The sequence below is a fragment of the Leuciscus leuciscus genome (genome assembly GCF_965113295.1).
Source record: "Leuciscus leuciscus genome assembly, chromosome: 18".
In the NCBI taxonomy this organism is placed as follows: Eukaryota; Metazoa; Chordata; class Actinopteri; order Cypriniformes; family Leuciscidae; genus Leuciscus; species Leuciscus leuciscus.
In genome coordinates this window covers 29,266,806-29,289,418 of record NC_138742.1, presented here as the reverse complement: position 1 = coordinate 29,289,418, position 22,613 = coordinate 29,266,806, and the positions used below count along the sequence as shown (strand labels likewise).

Below are 22,613 nucleotides of genomic sequence, written 5' to 3'. Positions count from 1 at the left end.
AATGAATCATATCTTGACTTCAATAGAAGAAATTCATCAGAAGGATTAAAGGAAGGATCTTATTAATGTGTAATTAGGCTGATTTAGGATCATGTGCACCATAGACCATATCAGAAGTGTTGTTAGGAGCCGTTGACATTGGACACTCTCATTGGAAGGGAACATAACCCAGGATTTTTGAAACCACCTTAAAAACTCAATGATCAAGAGACGCTGAAAAGTGGTGAAATGTAACAACGACCAATTCATTCACAGTTTAACTGGTTTAATGATTTATGTACGCAATTTTTGAGAGGGTTTCTACATACTTAGAATTGCAACTGTACCTGTTAAGACCAGTTCACACCAAGACGAATGTGCGAAAATATGGTGTGATAAACATGTTTAATGACATGTTGCAGACCAACCCAAACATGGCCTCAGTGCGGCAGATTTTTTACATCGTACTGCAGGTCAACCAATACGATTTATGCTTTTGATCACTGACCTGCTGTCACATGAAACTACGGCTTGGTGGTGCTCACGAATAGACTATTTTGTCAAGCGACAGCGAATAGCAGAAGAGGAATCCAGAACAGGCAATCTTGTCACTGGCCCTGACCCAAACGGGACCCTAAGCCTTCACGAAATTCCACACTTTCGTGACGTAATGTTGCTTTGACTGTTGGGTAGAAGTCCGATGCGTAGCTCTGTTCAGTGCGTGCTCAGCAAAAGTGTGAATTAAGGGTCATATCGGCCGTGAAGGGGGCGCTCTCGAGCACCTAAAATGACAACTGGGTCTTGTGGACTTAAGGTGTAGTTCACTTCAGAATTAAAATGTCCTGCTTATTTACTCAGTCTCGTCATCCAAGATATTCATGTCTTTCTTTCTTCAGTCGGAAAGAAATTAAGGATTTTGAGGAAAACATTCCAGGATTTTTCTCCATATAGTGGACTTCAACGGGTATCAACGGGTAGAAGGTCCAAATTGCAGTTTCAGTGCAGCTTCAAAGGCTCTACACGATCTCAGCCGAGGAATAAGGGTCTTATCTAGCGAAACCATCAGCCATTTTCTAAAAAAATAAAATAATTTTTAACCACAAATGCTCATCTTGCACGTCAACGACTTCTCGCATTACATAATCACGTTGGAAAGGTCAGGCGTTAACATTACGTAGCCGGGAAAATGTAAGGAAGGACGAAAAACTCTCATCTCATCTCATTTTCTACTCCAAATTCAAAATCATCCGACATCGTTGTTTTACCTTTTATTTAATATTTTTTTTGTAAAGGGCGTTTGACTTGGTCTTTGCATGTTCGCTTTTGTAAACACTAGGTCAGTGCTTCCGTACGTCATGCGTGACCTTTCAACGTGATCACGTAATGCGTGGCGCATCACAACTAGTACAAGATGAGCATTTGTGGTTAAAAACTATATAAATGTTTGTTTGTTTTTAGAAAACAAACAAAGTTCTTGATAAGACCCTTATTCCTCATCTGGGATCGTGTAGAGCCTTTGAAACTGCATTGAAACTACAATTTGGACCTTCAACCGGTTGATACCCGTTGAAGTCACTATATGGAGAAAAATCTGGGAATGTTTTCCTCAAAAACCTTAAATTCTTTTCGACTGAAGAAGTGAATTAATCCTTAAACGGACATGTGCACGCAATGGCCATTTGGGACAGGGCCACTGTACTTTGCGTTTTTGGTATTTTTTGATATACATCACAACAAATTGTTCCATAAGCGCCACCTACTTTCAGAGAGTGGCTTTGCATCTTAATTCCCTATGTCTGCCATCTATCATTGATAGGCGGTCCGTGTCCTGGTTAAAACTGCTTATTTCTTTGGATTTAAACATTCTTAGAAACATCTGGGATAATGTAAGTACACAACTCAACAAAATATAATATTTTTCTTGTGGTTTTTGACTATTTGAATCCAAAAATATTACATAGTGTGCCTTTTAATTTAATTTAAAGCACCTCTCACTAAAAAAAAGTCACTATTCACTGACTAGTCAACCATTCTGTGCGGCAGTGTGTCTAAGTCTGCATATGTGTACTGCACACAGTTGTACATGGTAACGTTTAAGCATGTGTGGCGGCAGCAGCATTAGTTGTGAAGGTCTGTCAGTAATCACCAGGTCAAGTATGAAGTGATTGGGTGTGTCTGTGACTGATCAAAGTCAATCACTTATCGGTCAGAACCGATCAATATTGTATTACTGCACCATTCCAGTCTGCTGGTCCGTACCCGGCGGCATTCAAGCTTACATTTACTGTGTGTGTGTGTGTGTGTGTGTGTGTGTGTGTGTGTGTGTGTGTGTGTGTGTGTGTGTGTGTGTGTGTGTGTGTGTGTGTGTGTGTGTGAATGTGTTAACTTGCATGGGTGAGTCTGTTTTGGATGTTGGAATGAAAAAAGGAAGCCAGGATGGAGTGTGTGATGGACAGGCCTAATGTCTTTCATACTGAAGGCCCTGAGCTACAAAGATCTCCCCATAACACCAGCACAATGCTCGGCATGTGACAGGGACAACCATCTGTTCACCAGACACTCACACACACACACACACACACACACACACACACACACACTCTCACACGAGGGGGGTGCCAAACGGATCGATTAGCAGACGGGGGTGTCTGGGGCCACAGGGGACCGCCGGGGATCTGGAAAGAGAGCAAAGACATTCGGGTCACACAAAGACGGTGTCGCATTACAACACATGCTAAATCAGTTAGCCCCCTTTCCGCACACTAGGGTCTCAGAATAGTGATCCACTAGATAAATCAAAATAACGAGTAGATTTTCACAGTTTTGGAAGAAGTTATGTTTTGAAGCGAGTTATGTTTGCATATGCCACCACTACACTACAGTGTTATGAGTCTTTTTTTAACCTGTTACTATGTGGATACTTATCGGCCCAAGGCAAAAGAGGCCATGTCACTCCAAACCTGTATTCATTGTTGGGAAACAAACAAAACTGGAGCCCCTTAACTTCCAATGCATGGTCAGAAAATATACAAGTCATACAGTTTTTGAACGACATGAGCTGGAGTATATTGAGTTCAGGATTTTCATGTTTGGGTGGAATATATCTCTTAATAATATTTCTCTTCAAAGTAAGAATGTGTAATATATCTATTAAACATCTGTACTGTATTAGTTATTGAGTTATTAATTATATTATATATAATTGTGCATCCTAATTTACCCAATTTATGTGAGTAGACTCACTTTGCCATCATCTAGTGTTCAATGTTACATTTAATCTTTATCAAATCTCAAAATGAATTTCTTTTTTATACTTTACATTTTACATGTCAGGATGTCTTTCACTTGTAGAATTTAAAGCAATTTATTTTAGTTTTTGGCAAAATAGTTAATAATTTGAATATTAGCCATTTGTCTGTCATCAGTCATATCATGAAAATAATTAGCAGGTCATCGTTTTCGTCTTGAATTGTAATTTCGGTGTGGCTCCTATTTCTACTAGAAGACTTTTACTTTTAGTACTAAATCCAACAACTATCAAGACAACACACACTCTTAGGGACCATTCACACAGGGGTGCGTTTCCCAAAAGCATTGTTAGCCAACTATGGTCGCAAGTTCTGTTGTTATCAGCAGTTCAACAAGTCAGTGTTTCCCAAAACCATCATTCCAACGAACATTCGCAAACAGCATCGCAAAGTTGTGTGTTTGCAACGACACTCTCAAGCTGTGGTTAGAAGCTGAGTTTCTTGTTTGCATGACATGTGGACTCAATAAAGCCTTATCTTGAGCTAAATAAGCAAGCTGACGTTCAGTACAATCTGTATATTTTATTTAGAAACATACAAATGTCGTTTACATATTTTAGTTTGTCAAGAGATGTAAAACACCGTTTTTGAAGAGTGCGCATGTGAGAACGTGCTCTAGTACGTAAGAACGAGCCTATGATTGAATCTGGAAATAAAGCAAAATAACTGAGAAAAAATGAGAAACAGTCCTCAGATGCCATGTCCGTAATTTATAGCAATTTATTTAATTTATTTAAAGTCTATTATTAATTCGATCTCAAATGATTCATTAAAAGAAGTTATTACTCCACCAAGTTCGTGACATCATCAACCAACGTGGTTGAACAACCAATTTGCGACAATATGGTTTCGGGAAACAGTCGTGACTAGCTAGTTGATTTCAACAATGCATCGTACTACGGTAGTTAAGCAGCGAGTTGTGTCATGGTAGGTGAAACGCACCCCATGACGTGTTATTGCGTTCAAAAACAACTATAAAGCAAAGTAAGGTGTTTTTGAGGTGTGTCTTCTTGTACGAACATCCATGTATACTGTTGTGTGGAGCTAGATGCTGCTCTCGGTGTAGACCAATATCCTAAAGGGAAGGAGCCATGATGTATTTTATATGTCTCCGCATATTGGAGACTCCTATTATAAGACAATAGTCCGTCAGACTGTTGGAAGAAGCGGCAGAACTTAAGCCAGGAACTGTCCTCCTCAATACCATCTGCTTATGAAAGCACAGGCTCTTTTTGTCCTGAGCTAATCCCTGTTTTACAGACCTGACAGATGCTCAAATCCCTTGACCCAGGGTCCGGGGCTGAACCCTGTCTTGTTGGATCCCTCTTCTAATGTCTTCTACAGAGGTCCTTCAGGCTAAGACAAGCTCTAACCCAATACCCATACTTGTTACATACATGATGGAGTCCTCTTGATGTACCCAAGCACATCTGCGAAGGACATTTTCTTGTTTGTCAACATCCCGACCTGTAAACCGACACTGACATTGTCAATGAAAGTTGCAAATTAGCGTCAAACCATGCAAGACAAATGCAACGGACGCAATGGTTATAAATAGCTTTGCAGGGTGAGGACGTTTCCTGATGTCAGAAATACACACCAAAATACAGGAGGAAACCACTTAATCTCGAGAGATAGATGGGGATGTGATATGTGGTTTTAAGATGCGGCTGGTGAAGACTGGTTAACCCTCTGGGGCCTAAGGTGTTTTTGGGGTCCTTGAGATGTTCTGACATGCTCTGACATTTGTGCTTTTTTCAGTTGCTTATAAACATATTAATGGCAAAGGTGTAAATTCACTCTATATAGCACAAACAGGACTACAATAATATGTGAGCCACATGTATGTACATGTTTTCATTTTTGAGAGAATAATGTTTATGCGTGGTTATCGGAAAAACAAAAAATTAAAGTTTATCATGCAAAAATTCATTTATTTCAGTAATTCAACTTAAAAGGTGAAACTTATATATAGAAAATTACATGCAAAGTGAGATATTTCAAGCCTTTGTTATAATTTTGATGATTATGGCTTACGGCTTACATATTTTGAATTTGGGGTTTTCATAAGCTGTAAACCATAATCATCAAAATTATAACAAATAAAGGCTTGAAATATCTCACTTTGCATATAATGAGTCTATATAATATATTAGTTTCACATTTTAAGTTTTGCACAATATTCAAATTTTTCGAGTTTCACCTGTATAGAGTTGTATAAGGTTGTTTAGTTTCCATGTTGTCCTAAAAGCAGTCGTGAGCACATGCAGCTGGTCTTATAGATGAGGGTTGGTGGATCCAGGAGGAAGTTGCTTTGGAGTACGTGGAAGGCGCAGGGTTTTTCTTCCCGTAATGAAGAACTATGCTAAGTGGATAGCATTGGTTTTTACACTGTGCATTACATCCATATTTTGGAAGTGTACAAGGGAAGCTTGTCACCATCAAATCAGCACCATAAAGGATCATTTGTAAAGCCTCAGCAGACTCGTTTGGAGAGCGGTCTCATGTTTAATGAACATCTTACATGTGCATTCCCCCTGAAGCTGAGCTAATTAACCTTATTATTCAAAGGGCAGCATACATTTTCCCTCGCCAATCTCTTCGTTTATCTAATTAATCTACGAAAGTTTTTTTTTCTTGATCCAACAAATATTCCCTCAAGAGATTGCCTTGACAAGAAAGCGAATTAGAAACTGGATTGTTGCACAATCAGGACACAGGAACACAGCAATTGGCATCTCTCTGAAGGCAGTGTCTTATTAAGTTATGTTTTGCCATTTCACGTTTCTCTGTGGGACTGCCCCAATTTGCCAGACGCATTACCTATTCCAAAGGGAGCCATTCTCCATCCAGAAAACCCTTATTTCATTAGCCCAGAAAGGCCTGTAATGAGAATAGAGCTTTGTTTCACGTGCCTGGGCTTCTCTCTGCTTCCTGCTTAGTGACAGCTGGATCTCACGGTTATGTGAGCCTGATATTTTACGTCTTTTCCGAAACTCTCTAAATAATTCCTACACAACAGGCCAGAGCGACTGAAACTGTGCCAATGAGCTAACTTTTATCTCTAACTCTGTGTCTTATGTGGGGAAATCTTTTTTGCTGACATCATGCAAAGCCTATTTTGTACGTCACGTAGTCCTGATTTTAAAAATAAATCCATCAGACAACAAAATATAATGCACAGTATACGCATTCCGTTCTCTACTTGGTTATAAGTGCCACTATAGGGGGCATTGGCGTAAAGTGTCTACTTCTACGGAAAGTTTCTGTCAAGTCAAATATTGCAGCCTGTACCTGTGGCTGTATAAAGAAATATAATTTATATTTGGGTTACAACACTAATACACTGCAGTTTTTCAAAATTGTAGATAAAACAACGATTTTTGTAGTACGTTCTACAAGAAAATAAAATTTTAGTCTTTCAACATAAAAATGTCATGTTTAATTTAATGTGTTACTTGCCAATTCTTTGTAATAATTGTGAAAATTTAGTGAAAATTGTTTGAAATATTATTATTATGTCTCCCAGTGTAACAGTTTTAACATCAGGAGTGGGCCATTCAGAAGTTTTACTGACTTGATTACCATGAAATCTAATTTGGATACATTAGGATCCAAAATGCATCATACAAATGGTAATAGACAGATGGGTTGCTTCAGAACAGCATATATTACAAAAGATTGTGTCAGTAAAGAGATTTGTATTGCATTTTTACATTGCTTTTTTTTTTGTTTTTTGTTTTTTTGTTCAGCATGTAAATAGCTTTCAGCACTGAAACTCATTTGCAGTTTAGCCCCCGTTTCTGAGCTGCTTATGAGTGCAGAATACTGTAGCCTGTTAATATGTGCACTGAAATGAATTCCACGTCACTTACAGCACACACATGCTGCAGATGCCCGTGTGAAACAGGCCTTAATCTATGGAGAGATGTCCCATTTTCATTTATTGCGAATTTAACCACATTATTTAAAGTATGCCACTGCCTGATCACACTTTACATTGTAGTGTCCATGTTGTAATTACACTCATAAGAAATTATCTGTGCGTTTTATTGCTTTTTCTGCACTGACTATGTGGCAAAAATCTGTGGAATTGTGTGGAATGGCTGCATCCCATACATTGTGGTTGATGTAAGACTTTCTGCGTCTTTTCAAGTGGTACTTAGGCATTCATTTGGTAAAAGTCAGTCAAATAAGGCCTTCTTGACTTATTTTAAGAAAACCAGAAAACAAGGATAAATATTTTTTTTTAATATCATGTTTCTGTCTGAATGCTTGATTCTGATTGGCTGGAAGATGTGCATTAAAACTGTTTAATGCACAGGTAGTTCCAGTCAGTTTAATCACTGGTCTATATTAATGCTTTCTTTCATTGAAGCACACAGACGTAGCCTAACTCACACACAGAGATTGGAGATCGTCCTATGCCTTGTTTGTGAAACCAGAGGTTATTGTAATAAATTATAGTAATGTGTAATACGTATAGCATTCACATTGCAATGCAATTTTCATATTATGTTAATTAGTAGTATTTTTTCTTTTTCTTTTTGGCTAAACTACTGAATTGGACTTCCAGCGAAGCAGTGTTTGTTACCTCACACTGCAGGATTGTAGAGCGGCAATCATAACTGCTCTGCTATCTGCAACCTGGATCAGCTTTATCTTAAGCAGACCCACGTGTTGGTCCGCTCTCTGATTGACAGCTTGTCACTCCTCCTTTGTGGTGATACCGAGCGCGCTCCGATAGCATCTCTCCCATTCAGCCCAGCACCTCTTTGATCCGCGGAGGGGCGTGGCCTAACCGGCTCCACCCACTTCAGGTCTCCGCGGTTCAAGATGGTGGAGATAGAGACACAAAAACCCTGTGTGTTTGGTTTTACATTTCTGGAGAGGAACACCAGTAATCTAAAGACACATGAAGTATTGATTTGGAAATCCTGTTTTATATTTTAAATTCCTTGTGGACACATTATTCCAGACTTTATGTAGTCAGAGATCAGGCAGCGTATATCTAGACCCTCTTTGGACCAAATCGCATATATATATATATTCGCATTCATAAAGATTAAAGCCTACTCTGTTTGCATAAATATATATCTGATTGAAATATCAATATGCATAAAAAAGGTTAAAAAATGTATTTGCAATCAAAAACGTGGAACACATTTTTACAAAAGTTATTCAGCCTTAAGGTGCAGCATTTATACCCTCAAAGTCATCAAATGTGTTTTATTTAGCTGGTTCTGTGCACAATACACGTTCTGCACTGAATACCACAACATATTGGAGCCCTTAATATTATGCAGATTCCGAAGTTCTGTGCCAACTTTCCCGTTCCAAACCCGAATTATGCCTGGCATCAAAACATTCTCAATCCAGAAAGGCAGAAGATTCCAGTTTGTTTTCCAAGCTTTGATTCCAGTGGTGCAGAACGTTAAGAGTGATCGTGATGCCGTAATGTGCCTTGATCACCAATTAGAGAGTTGGCACTCTTCCTCAGATGGAGATCTGTGGAGTTCTGTTAAAACCAACTGACTTGAACAATGACGTAACTGACTGTGTTACTAAAAAATACCCCAAAAAGAATCATGCCACTGCCACGTCATGGTCTTTGTTTACGAGTCTTACTTTTGAGAACGTAGTCTAGCATCCAAGTACCGGTAACTGAATTAAGGCGCCGATATTCTTCAAGTGAAATTTAAGAGCAAACTGGTGTGATGTCATTTTGCAAAATAAATAAATAAATAAATCAGGCCAAAATGAAATTTGTTTGGAGTTCGTTTTGGAAGTTCAAAACCACTTGCCAAAGCTCCAGCTGTTAAACACCTTCGAACCACCATTGGTCCATGATGATGATGATGTAATAGGTAGGTGTGGCTCTACAGCCCCGCCTTTTTCGACATGGAAATCTTCTCCATCTCAAGCGTCTTTATGCCAACACTGGCTTAGATGTAAGGGTCAGATATTATGCAGTAGTAGTATGACGGAACGAGTCACTAGCCACGTTTCCATTACAAATTTGCACAAAACTTTTGCGATATTTTCTAAATGTAAAAAAAATATTGCGAAATGACAGCGTTTCCATTAACCGATGTTCTGCGACTAAACGTTTTTTTATTTTTTATTCTCACGATAAGTCCTTCCAAAAATCATGGCATGGACACTGGTATCCAACATTAATGGCGAGAAAAGCCCCTTATAATTGTGAGCAGAACATATGAGGTGTTTCTCCCTCCTTCTGCTTCAAGCTCTTGATCAATTGTGGCATTTCTTTGTTGTTTAGAATCCAGTATTCCCATAATACTTTGAGTTTAACAAAGAACTCCCTCTGATCTTCTGTTCAAACATACCACGCCGCCTTTAAAGAATGATTGACTTTAACATACGCCATGTGACCTGTAAATGCAACAAAACTGTTTCCATTGCAGGGCTCTACAGTGCGCCCATTTCACTCGCACATGCGAGTAAATATTTCGGCGTGCGAACGTGAAAAAATATTTGGGCGCATATAGAAACTGTTTCTATAGAAACAGCTGCAAATACATCATCATGAGGAGGGGCAGAGTAGGACACTATATTACCGGGAGATCAGTTATTTAGGCCTAAATCTTCAGTAGCTAGCATATGAGCGGAGTGGAGCGGTGAGAATCTCCGCTCATCGCTCACGGAACTGTTTACCCCTCCGCTCCCCCTCTCAAAGCTACATCAGGCCGCTCCGCTCATTTTCGCTCAGCGCTCAACGCAGTTTGCTTCGCGCTCCACTCAAATCGCCCCCCGCTCGCTCCAAAAAAGGAAAAAAATCTACATGTATATCACTTGTAGCGGTCCCCAACCTTTTTTGCGTCACGGACTGGTTTAATATCAGACAATATTTTCACGGACCGGCCAAGGTGTGGCGGATAAATACAACAAAATAAAATTATACGAACGGCATAAAAAATGGGGTGTTTTTTTTTAAATAGCCTATAATAATAAACGTGAATCCAATATGTGTAGGCCATACTAGCAACTTTATTAGCAGCGTCCTCTAACATCGCGCCTAAAGACAACTGAGAAAGTCTGAACACAAACAAAATGCCCCCAAAAGAAAAAAAATCTCCATGTTTTCGGTGCTGATCCGTTCATGTAACATGTAGGCCTAAGGGTGGCACTGCCAATAACGCATCTAAAAGCTGTCACAACGAACTGGCAAAATTAATGATTATGAATATGTAAAATATAGCAGGAGACATTTTAATTGTTTACTAATAAACCATTTTTTTTATGTCTGTGTCGGCTGGAAAGATGCTGACTCGCGATCTTCGCAGTATTGAACGCCCCAGAGAGAAATGCACATTTCATTTACATAAGAGAGCAGTCTGTTTTCTTTAGTTTTGAATTGTTCTGTTTAAAAGTAGACATTTCAAGCTTTATATATATGTCTCAGGTCTGTCAGGCAAGTAGGCTATAGCCTACGCTGAGTTTCGGTTCATTTATGAGACAAACTCCAGGTTCACCCGCCGGCGCCTTCGTGTCGTGATTATCTATTTTCTAATATATTTACTTATTTATTAAATCCAGACAATTGGTTGATGAAACACTGATCAAAATTAAGATACAATTAATACAAAACGAAATAAAATTTAAAGACAGGCTTTGTGCTTTCTGTTTGAGGTCTCAGTGAAAGTTTTTAAGCAGTCTTTTAGTGCCGCTGTCAGAGCGCTCACGTCCGTAACGGAGAACTGTCCCATCTGTAACATTGTTTTTTTGTTGTTGTTTTTTTGTGAAATAAATTTCTAAATAAATGCGACTTATAGTCCAGTGCGACTTAGGCTATGCCTATATATGTTTTTTCTTCTTCATGGCGCATTTTTTGACTGATGCGTGGCGTGAGCGGAGTGGAATTGGAGCGGGAAATAGGGCGACGCTCCGTCCTTTTGAAATTGCCGCTCTGCGCTCTGTCCAAGATCCGCCCGCTCGCGCTCCCCGCTTGCTCCCGCTCCACTCCGCTCAGATGCTCTATAATGATAAACTTATACAACAAAAATGACTGTGCCCCCAAATATTTGTCTGTGCTCCTAAATTTTTTTATTTAGGCGCACCAGTGCTCGTTGTTCAAAAAGTAAGTGTAGAGCCCTGTATTGCAGTTTTGTGAAATATTCTTTTTTCAAATTGCCTGAAAAACCACATACAAGCACTTTTTTTTTTTTTTTTTTTTTTTTTTTTTTTGATATATGTGAGTTTTTGCGAACTTGACGTGTTTCCTTTGGGCATATTTTCAATTCGCAATTTCAATTTGCGCAATTTGAAGAGTAATGGAAACGCGACTAGTGCCTCCCCATCCCCTTATTGTCGTCAGCAGCAGTCAATGGTGTCTTGTTAACAGCACCATGTCTGCGCCAAAGTGCTTTACCATGTGACCAAATTTCAGGATATTACATTTTCAGAGTAGTTACTTCCTGTAGGGTGTAGAATTGACTCTTTGATGCTCGTATAACATTTTGCTGTTGTATTACAGAATTTATCAGTATGAAGTAAAATATGTATCCTATTTTCTTCCTAATAATTATTTATTTGTTTGTTCACATTAAGCAGATATGTTTGGATGTCAATCAATGAGTTTTATTTTTGTTTTTTTTAAGTCTGCTGTTTGTTTGTCCTTGTCTGTCTTCAGGTGAGCGGCCGTATCAGTGCCCATACTGTGACAAGGCCTTCAGCAAGAACGACGGCCTTAAAATGCACATACGTACACACACTCGGGTAAGACTACACACATACATGCACACATTTACTTACAAATGTACATCCACCTCTCCATCTCTCTCTCACTGATTTGTCCATTGCCTTTGCATTACTCTGCTTGTGCATGTACGTGAAAGATCTTCTTAGTTCAAAAACTTTGTCTCACGATCTGGTGTTTTCAGTGTCTCGAATCGAATCAGTTTGGGTCACTTATAATGTGCATTTGAAAATGTGCCAACCATCTTCCCAAATTCATTTTGAGAATCATTTAATTAGTTTAAAACCTGTTGTTTAAAACCAAAAGAGAAGCGCTAAGGTCTCCCTGTGGTATTCTTCCAAAATAAAATGGCTATGGTTTAACTTTTGAAAGCAAAGAAATTTTAATTTTACTGTTGTTCTGTCAAATAAAAATATTATTATTGTTATTAGTAGTAGTTGATAGTAGTAGTTGGTGGTAGTAGTAGTAGTAGTAGTAGTAGTAGTATATTAAATACTCTTCTCTTCTTTCTTTTTTTACAGTACAATAGTATTAATAATACAGTACAGGGTTTCATGAGGGATCTGCATGGGGTTTGTGTGTTGATGAAAAACTAATAATTGATAATACCAAATGTAAAATAAAAATAAATAAACTTGGCTGCATGATATTCGCAATATAGTGTGATTATCAAATAAAAGGCCATTTAAATAAATATTTATATAGTCGGATGCGCAGCGTTTCAGAGTTAAGCATTGCAGCAAATTATTATCAAATATATATATTTTATTTTACAATACATTTTTAATTTACAACAGTAATAATTTGAGATAAAACATCCTACTACTACTAAGGGATTTAGCTGAGAAAAGAGTTTGGGAACCCCTGCTATTTCAACAGCAACATATTTTATTGATTTGTTTAATAAGTATATTTGAATAAACTAAATAATAATAATGAATGGATTCCTTAAAAATTATTTTGTGAATGTGGCCTGAAACGCTACTGTGGTAAGTGCACACAAAGACAAAGATTCAATTAGACAGTCTTTATTATCATCCAAAATACTGAGGAGAAACACAGGAGGTCAAGCAGGGATTAACGCTAACCACACAAATCATAAACGAAAACCCATAAGGGATTGAAGATAACAGGGAGTATATAAACAAGGCGAACATAATGAGAGACAGGTGCAAATCATAAGTAACCATAGAAACAAACAAGGACATAATCAGTAACCAGGGAAACCAAAACTAAACAGAGCAGGGAAACAGGAACTAAAGAAAACGTAATCGGTTACTAACGTAACCTCGGTTCTCTCTAGAAGAGGGAACGAGTATTGCGTAAGTTAGCTTACGCTACGGGTAAAGTCATCTTTTCTCGAGATATGAAGCCAAAAAATTATCATTAATTTTTATTCATTGTCAACGCAGTGCAGCAGCTAGCAGACCTGGAGCAGGCTATCTAGCGCACTCATTGGCTGCCCCCGCAACTGCAGCAGCCTACCAGTGAGCCTGGCGTGACGTCACGCCCAATGAGGGCGCGCGTGCGCTTGCGCGTCACAGCCCGCCAGAATGGGCGTGGCTGAGCGTATAAAAGGAAGGCTCGGAGGCTGATACCCTGGTTTTCGTCAACTGAAGCGAAATGAGCTCGAGGCGCGAGCACGGCGGGTTACGCAATACTCGTTCCCTCTTCTAGAGAGAACCGAGGTTACGTTAGTAACCGATTACGTTCTCTTACGAGAGGTTCTCTCGTATTGCGTAAGTTAGCTTACGCTATGGGAACCCCTTGTCAACGCCGTGCGCGCCTAGCATCCACCACATGAGTCCCAGGGGAAACCCGGGGAACACTGATAAGTGGGCCAGCACATGTTCACAAGCACACATTAGGGGGTGTAGAGCGGCTCAGCCGGTCTAAACAGATACTGACACAGCCCTTTCTGGTGCAGCTCAACCAGGAGAGCTAAATCGAGTAAGTAGCCCGCGCACAATAGTCTGGGCAGGGCGTACACACGACTTAGACTGACAGAAGTTTAGCCTGCAGGGCGGGAACTTCCAGGTTATACAACCTAACAAATGTAGAGGGGGAGGCCCAACCTGCCGCTGTACAAATGTCATGAATGGAAATCCCGCTGGACCATGCCCACGATGAGGCCATGCCTCTGGTGGAGTGAGCCCGGATGCCCAAAGGGCACTGCAGGTGTTTGGATGCATAAGCTGCCGCAATAGCGTCCACTATCCATCTGGGCAAACTGTGTTTCGAGGCGGCGAGACCTTTGGTGCGCCCTCCAAACGAAACGAAAAGCTTCTCCGAGCGCCTGAAAGCGGCGGAGCGCGTGACGTAATTCCTCAGAGTCCTGACAGGGCAGAGGAGGTTACTATCAACCTCGCTGCCGGATGCCGGTAGGGCTGAGAGAGAAATGACCTGCTCTCTGAAAGGAGTGCCCATCACTTTGGGGACGTAACCATGTCTCGGTTTGAGAATGACTTTTGAATCATTAGGTCCTAACTCGAGACACGCCGCGTTAACTGATAACGCGTGTAAGTCACCCACGCGTTTAACTGAAGACAAGGCTATCAGAAAAATGGTTTTGAATGTGAGGTATTTCAGATCCACAGTGTCTAAAGGTTCGAAGGGATGGGCTTTCAGGGCCTCAAGGACCAAAGACAAATCCCAAATCGGAACCGAGGGGGGCCGCAGGGGATTCATCCTCCTGGCTCCTCTGAGGAAGCGGATGATGAACTCATTCCTTCCTAATGCGCGGCCGCGCGCCGATTCGTTGAACGCTGCAATAGCCGCAACATAAACTTTGAGCGTGGAGGGGGACCTGCCCGCGTCCAGCAGCTCCTGAAGGAAGCACAGAACCCACGAAACCCCACACGTTTGTGGGTCCAGATTTTTCCCTGTGCACCATTTGATAAACACAGACCATTTGGACGCGTAGAGCCGTCTCGTAGAGGGAGCTCTAGACTGCGTGATTGTTCACGACCCCTTTTGGCAAATCAGCGGGTATCCTTTGATTATCCACACATGCAGAGACCAGCGCTCTGGATGAGGATGCCAGATCGAACCACGGGCTTGAGAGAGAAGGTCCCTTCTCACCGGGATCGGCCATGGGGCTGTGTCTGCCAGCCGCATTAATTCCGGGAACCATGTCTGGTTCTCCCAGCGCGGGGCTATGAGGAGCACTGAGTGGCGCGTCTCTCTGATCTTCCCGATCACCTGGGGTAGCAGTGAGATCGGGGGAAAAGCGTACCGCGGGACGCTGGGCCAGGCTTGGGCCAGCGCATCCTCGCTCTTTGAGAAGAATTTCGGGCAGTGGGCGTTGTCGTCTGACGCAAAGAGGTCGACTTTCGCTCTGCCGAAAAGGCACCACAGAAGCTGGACTGTCTGGGGGTGCAGAGACCATTCCCCGGGGGGAACATTGTCTCTGGACAGTCTGTCTGGGCCATCGTTCAGGTGACCGGGCACGTGCGTGGCTCTCAGCGAGCGCAGTGAGCCCTGAGCCCAAACGAGTAGGCGTTCCGCCAGCGCGCAGAGGGTTTTGGATCTGATCCTGCCCTGGCGGTTCACGTAGGACACCACTGACATGTTGTCCGTGCGGACTAGTACATGGTGACCTCGCAGGTATGGGAGAAAGTGCTTCAGTGCATTCTCGACCGCTAACATCTACAGACAGTTTATGTGAAGGCATTTCTCCTGGTCTGACCAGAGGCCATAGACCGGTCTGCCCTTGAAGAGCGCCCCCCAACCTAGGTTGGAGGCGTCTGTCGAGATCATTTTCCGGTGCGAGATAACTCCCATTGTAACTCCCCGTTGGTACCATTCGGTCACTAGCCAGGGCTGCAGGGCTGAGACGCAGCCCTGATTCACACTGACCAGCGAGCCAGCGCTGAAGCGGGCGCATGCGCAGCAAGCCCAGCTGGAGCACCGCTGCAGCTGAGGCCATGTGGCCCAACATCACCTGAAACGTTTTCAGGGGGAATCGCCTGCCTTTCTGAAAAGACGCGGCGAGATGTCGAATACGGCACGCGCGCTGTGTCGACAGTCTGGCCGTCATAGCCACTGAGTCCAGTTCTATTCCCAAAAACGAGATTGACTGACTGGGCGTTAATGAGCTATTGGTCCAGTTGACCGAGAGACCCAAGTTTTTCAGATGGCTGAGAAGCACTAGTCTGTGGGAAATGAGTTCTTCCTCTGACTGCGCCAGTATCAGCCAGTCGTCCAAATAGTTCAAAATTCGCATACCCTGTGTTCTCAGGGGAGCGAGGGCCGAGTCCATGCACTTCGTGAATGTACGGGGTGCTAGCGACAGGCCGAACGGGAGGACGGTGTATTGATATACCTGACCGTCAAAGGCGAATCTCAAGAATGGCCTGTGACGGGGTATAATCTGAATCTGAAAGTATGCGTCTTTCAGATCGAGAGAAATAAACCAGTCCCTCGGACGAATTTGCGCGAGGATTTGTCTGGTTGTGAGCATTTTGAACGGCCGTCTCATGAGAGCTTTGTTCAAATATCTCAGATCTAATATAGGTCTGAGGGCTCCGTCCTTCTTGGGTACGAGGAAATAACGGCTGTAAAAGCCCGTCTCGGTCAGAGAAGGATGCACTCGTTCTATTGCCCCCTTGCACAATAGTTTCGCTATTTCTGTATGAAGCAGATGGGCTGCTTCTGTATTCACCCTCGTCTCGGTCCGTGCTCGAAAGCGCGGGGGACGGCGAGCAAACTGCAGCGAATAGCCCCGTTTCACAATGTTCAACACCCATTCTGACACGCCCGGGATAGCTTCCCACGCTTCCGCATGCATAGCTAGGGGTCGAATGGCCTCTGGGTCCCGGCCGTTGCACTAAGCGGGATAGGGAACTCGTAACAGGGGAATTAGCACGGTGCGCGCGCTGTTGATGCTGGGGAACGGGAGCTCGCTGATAGCAATTACTGGCTGGACAGCACTCAATGACTCGGTCACTTGGGACGGAGAACATTTTGCAGTGAGAAACCCCTGACGCGAGAGCGGCGTGGGGGTTAATGTGTTTATCAGTAAGTGTGAGCGCTCGTGGGCGGGCACAGGGCTTACATTCATAACACGGCCAGAGTTGGGGAGCTTTATGTGATCTAACCCCCGGGGCAACTGTGTGACAGAGCGGGCAGTGGGTAGGTGTGGGCACTGAACCGTGGGCACATTTCCTACATTTGACACTCGAGCGGCGCGTGCCCGCTTCATGAGAGTGTACTCTGTGAGGGACACAGGGGAGATCATGCTTGTGTGTAGGGGGGGAACACTGGGAAGTGGGTACATGTTCTACACCCATAACACCGTCGGCGTGACCCGGATAACCGGACATTATACTCTTTTTGAGATATCTCTGGGTTGCCGTGAGAACGCCTGCACGGTCAAGTGCACGCCTGCATGGCGTTTGGCTGCGGTGAACGCTACTGCAGTAGCCTTTTCTAAGGGGACTGACAGAGGTAAAGTTAGATGCTTTGACGGCGGTCCGGCCGCGGCGGGACTCAGCCGTCTTTTCCTCCCTGCACATGCTAGGAGGACTTCGCAGGCTCAGGCTTCAGCGCGATCTTGAGCCGGGGACCCCGAGGGGGAGGCGGTCTGTGATGGCTGGATGAGCGCGACCTAGGGCTGCCGCCCTGTCGTTGCTGCGAAGACGGAGGTCGAGACGAGCGCTGTGTAGAGCTGCGTGCAGGAGGCTGGGCTTGAGAGCGGCCTGCAGCGGAGCTCGAGCGGCGGGGCAGGAAGAGGTTCATGGCCTGCGACGCTTTCTGTACCTCCGAAAAACGATCCACGATGCCGCTTACAGCAGGGCCGAAGAGGCCAGTGGGGGAAAGCGGGGCGTTGAGAAATACGGACCGCTCAGCTTCACCCATGTCGGCGAGCATTAGCCACAGATGACGCTCGGTAACGGTAAGCGAGGCCATGGATCTCCCGATGGCTTGAGCCGTGGTCTTGGTAGCGCGAAGGGAAAAGTCCGTGGCGCTTCGCAAGTCCGTCAAGGCGGTGTGATTTGGGACTTTCTCGTCCAGTTCGCGGAGGAGATCGGCCTGGAGGATCTGGAGAACCGCCCTTGTGTGCAGGGCGGAAGCAGCCTGTCCAGCGGCGGAGAAGGCGCGGCTGACGAGTGCTGACGTAGTCCTGCAGGCTTTCGACGGGAGGGTAGACCATCTCGCGGATGGGGGGCAAAGGTGCGCTGTGACCGCCTGTTCCACCGGGGGAATTTGGTTGTACCCCTTCTCCGTGGCTCCGTCCACGTGAGAGAGAGTCGAGGACACTGGGGAGCGGAGTCTCGCGGAGAAAGGAGCGTTCCACGATTTAGAAAGCTCAGCGTGGAGCTCGGGCAGGAAGGGTGCTGACCTAGAGGCAGGCGCTTGGCGGCGGCTAGGTAAAAAACACTCGTCGAGCCTGTTAGGCGCGGGCGCCTTCGGTGGCAACCAATCGAGGCCTAGCTGCTCGACAGCCTTAGTGAGGAGGCGGAGAAGCTCGGCGTCCACACTGGCGCGGGAGCCAGATTCCTGGGTCGAAGAGGAGGTGGAGCGGTGAGATCCGGACCACTCTTCGCTGTCCGAGGTCAGGATAGAGCAGCTGTCGATGATGGCGTCCTCATCCGCATCATCCCCTGAGGCGACGGCAGTGCGGGCAGGAGCCGGCCGCTGCGCGTCGGGAAACGGGCGGAGAGGGAGAGAGCGAGGCTCGCAGGAGAGGTTCCGGCGAAAGCCTGGCTAGCACATCAGGCTCCGGTGGTCTCTGTGAGCGACGTTTCTTCTTACGCAGCCCAGCAGAGACAGGTGGAGTGTCAGCGTCGAACAAGGCTAGTCGAGCCCGCAGGGTCGACATCGGCAGTTCTTCGCAAAGCCCGCAGCCGCCCGAAGACATGGCGACGGCTGCATGGTCACGTCCCAGGCAGAGAGCGCAGATCAGGTGGCAGCACGAGCCACAGGAAATACGAGGCATTTTGAAACAAACGCCTCGGCTCTTTTAGGTGAAGTGTGTCGCGGCGGCGAGCACACAACAGAAGCACTAGTAAAAGGATACTGTCGCCGGATAGCGAAGCAGGCACGGATGGCTGAAGGCGGCGAAGACGGCCGGCTTCCTCAGACGCTTTCCTTGGCTTGCTGGCGCTTGGTTCGACGGCGGCGGCTTCTCTCTGAGTGCAGCGATGCGGAGAGCTTCGCTGAAGAGACGAAAATCAGGGTATCAGCCTCCGAGCCTTCCTTTTATACGCTCAGCCACGCCCATTCTGGGCCTCATTGGTTGTGACGTCACGCCAGGCTCACTGGTAGGCTGCTGCATTTGCCGTTGAGCAGCCAATGAGCGCACTAGATAGCCTGCTCCAGGTCTGCTAGCTGCTGCACTGCATTGACAATGAATAAAAATTAAGGATATTTTTTTGGCTTCATATCTCGAGAAAAGATGACTTTACCCGTAGCGTAAGCTAACTTACGCAATACGAGAGAACCTCTCGTAAGAGAACCAAACAATGTTGGTAGTATGGTCAAAGAGTCCATAACGTGGCACTGAAGTGGAGAGAGATTTATTTATTTTTTTTACTTTATACTAAGAATATATACTAAACAAAACTATATACACTAAGATATTACATGATATTATACAAGGGAAATATAGTGAATATCCTTGTGTTAAAATCAAGTTTTGAAGTTGTGTGTTTACAGTGGATATTTTACACGCGTGCGTGCGTGCGTGCGTTTCCAGACATGTGCATGACATAAAAGCAGCAACAGACACATGATTAAGCCCACATCAAACCACTTATTTAACAGATGTGAGTTTTTGAAATATTTACATCCCTGTTATCACTGTAAAAGCCAAATGCTGATGATCCAAAATATGGATGAGGGGTGATCAATAGACATTTGGTTCTGAAATGTCTCACTCCTTCACATATTATGCACAATTTATAGCACAATTTTGGCACATCAACGTGAAGAAAAAGTGTCACAATTGTCAGTATGTGAGTTCTTCAATGTGAATTGAAAGTGAGAAAGAGTTCATTGGTCAGTGCCAAGGCCATGACAGCCTCTGAAACTATGTAATGTCCGCAGAGGTTGTAATATCATCAACACAGTAGGGATTTGAGTCGGTATGGCTGTTAACATTTACCTGTAACCAAACACGTTTGCACACACCAACTCGATTTTCAAATTATTATGTAAATGAACCTACCAAAGATTGGGTGGAGAAATTTCATAGTGGAAGATAAGAAGCGCTTTGAATAGAATAGCTAAATAGTTTTTGGAAAGCTGATCTCTGATGATGGATGGCATGGATGTTTATGACATCATTTCCTGAAAGAACTTTATCACTTCTCCCATCTTTCCCCCAGTCATTGAGAATAGCAGTGTCTCTCGGATTTATAACACAGACAGAGTGGCAACATCAGTGTTAATCCAGGAAAACCTAAGAAAGCAGAGCAGACGCAGCACATCATTAGAGCGCTTTGCCAAATATGGACCGTGATCCTGTAATTCTGCAGCGTAACATACGAGCTGTGGACTGACACAGCACAGAAACACAGCCATTAAGACATCGAATGAAAACAAAGCAATCATGGTGCAGTAATGAGAACAAGCAGTGACAGAACTGTGCTAATCCTCTTAAGTGACTAAGGCACAACAAAAGGGTTAAATATATCATATATTTTTATTGACAAGTACGCATTTCCATTGCCAACACTTAGTGTCAGATAACTTAAAGACATTGCTATTGCTACATTGCTATGCTATTGCTACACTTTCTATGACTGCTCCACAGACTTCTTGTTGCAAATTTTGCTCATACACACACACACACATACACACACACACACACCAACCTGGACCTGGAGATGGAGGTGGACACACACACACCAACCTGGACCTGGAGGTGGACACCACACACACACACACACACACACACACACACACACACACACACACACACACACCTGGAGATGGACACTCACACCAACCTGGACCTGGAGGTGGACACACACACACTCAAACTCACACACAAACACACACACACACACTCAAACACAGGCTCACACACACTCACACATTAAAAAAGACACACACAGATTCAAACACAGACACACACTCACACACACTCAAACACAGACTCAGACACACACAGACTCAGACACACACAGGCTCACACACACACACACACACACACAAACCTGGAGATTGAGGTGGACAAAAACCAACACACACCAACCTGAACCTGGAGATAATAATAATAATGTGTAGTCTGGTGGCTGTGATGTATATAAACCTACCAATGTCCGTTGCCATGATTTTTGGAATGACTGATTGCGAGAGGAAAAAATTACGTTTTAGTCGCATAACATCGGTTAATGGAAACGCCGTCATTTCGCAATAGTTTTTTAGCGATATTTAGAAGAAAAAAATCGCAAACGTTTTGCGCGAATCTGTAATGGAAACGCGACAGCGTTTAACATAGACTAACTTCTCAGACTTATGTTGTGCAACTGTGTTCATTATACTAACCATTCAACTCCGGATTGATTCTGGAATCTTCGCTGGGGAAATAAGCATTAAGCACCGGCAACAATCTGTCCTCTAACTAACGCATGCTCATGTTTTGATTCAGATCGTGCTTGAAGAGGAGGGGCTATTCGTGCCTCTGTTGTCAGTTTGTGAGAGAGGGAGGGAGGGAGCAAGCTGCGCGCAGCTCTACAATAAAATAAAATTTTACCCATATCAAATAGTTAAAAAATCTGAATCAATCCGTGGCGGTCAGCGTTGATATTGTGGCGGGCCGCCACAAATTAATGAATGTATGGGAAACCCTGCTCCTAATTACTGCTTATTAATAGTTAGTAAGGTAGTTGTTAAGTTTAGGTAGGGTGGAATAAGGGATGTTGAATATGGTCATGCAGAGTAAGACATTAATATGTGCTTTATAAGTACTAATAAACAATAGATTCTAGTTATATGCATGCTAATAAGCAAGAGAATTGGACCCTAAACATGGTATTAAACTAACGTGATACCAGTCTTCATTCGCCCAATGGAAAGCATATTTACACAGTCTGAATTGTTCCCCATCCCCTATATAGTGCACTATGTGCCATTCACTGTGTAGAAAATAGTAATTGTGTGAACAAGTGACCAATTTCGACCACAGCTATTTATAATGTAAGGGGCGGAGCTTCAGATTCTAGAGAGTATTTGATTATCTGATGAGAAGCTGTGATGTCATCAAAATCATTGAACGGAAGTGAGAGACTGTAAGTTTTGTGTATATCTTCCAAATGCGAATTTTGTCATTGTTTTGAAGCGCACTAGCTTATAGATAACCTTAAGCCTAACGTATTCATACTAAAAGCCAAACAAACTTCAATTTTGATTTCATGGGGACTTTGAAGTGAGCATGTGCGGTTAGCGATATTTTGGTCTCGTTTTCAGCATAAAACATTTGGATTTGTTTCGGTTTATTGCGGTATTACTTATTACTTGTTCGCTGTTTTTCTAGCAAGACCTGCTCCAGAAGACTAACAAAGCTGCAAAGCATTATGGGCCGTCCACTATTGCCCATCTGTCCTAATGTACGTATGTCGTAGTCTGTGACTGTTGACCTCTGCATATTTGTGTGGGGG

The 22,613-nt window shown here is 43.6% G+C and overlaps 1 protein-coding gene across 2 annotated transcripts in view; it reads left to right on the top strand.

Moving 5' to 3' along the window:
• prdm5 (PR domain containing 5) overlaps positions 1 to 22,613 on the top strand; it is a 97,546-nt gene that overhangs the window by 63,663 nt on the left and 11,270 nt on the right. For both annotated transcript variants that reach the window (XM_082145130.1, XM_082145129.1), the window contains one exon: positions 11,941 to 12,026. In XM_082145130.1, coding sequence (XP_082001256.1) covers positions 11,941 to 12,026 — 86 coding nt within the window. The remainder of the gene's footprint in view (positions 1 to 11,940; positions 12,027 to 22,613) is intronic.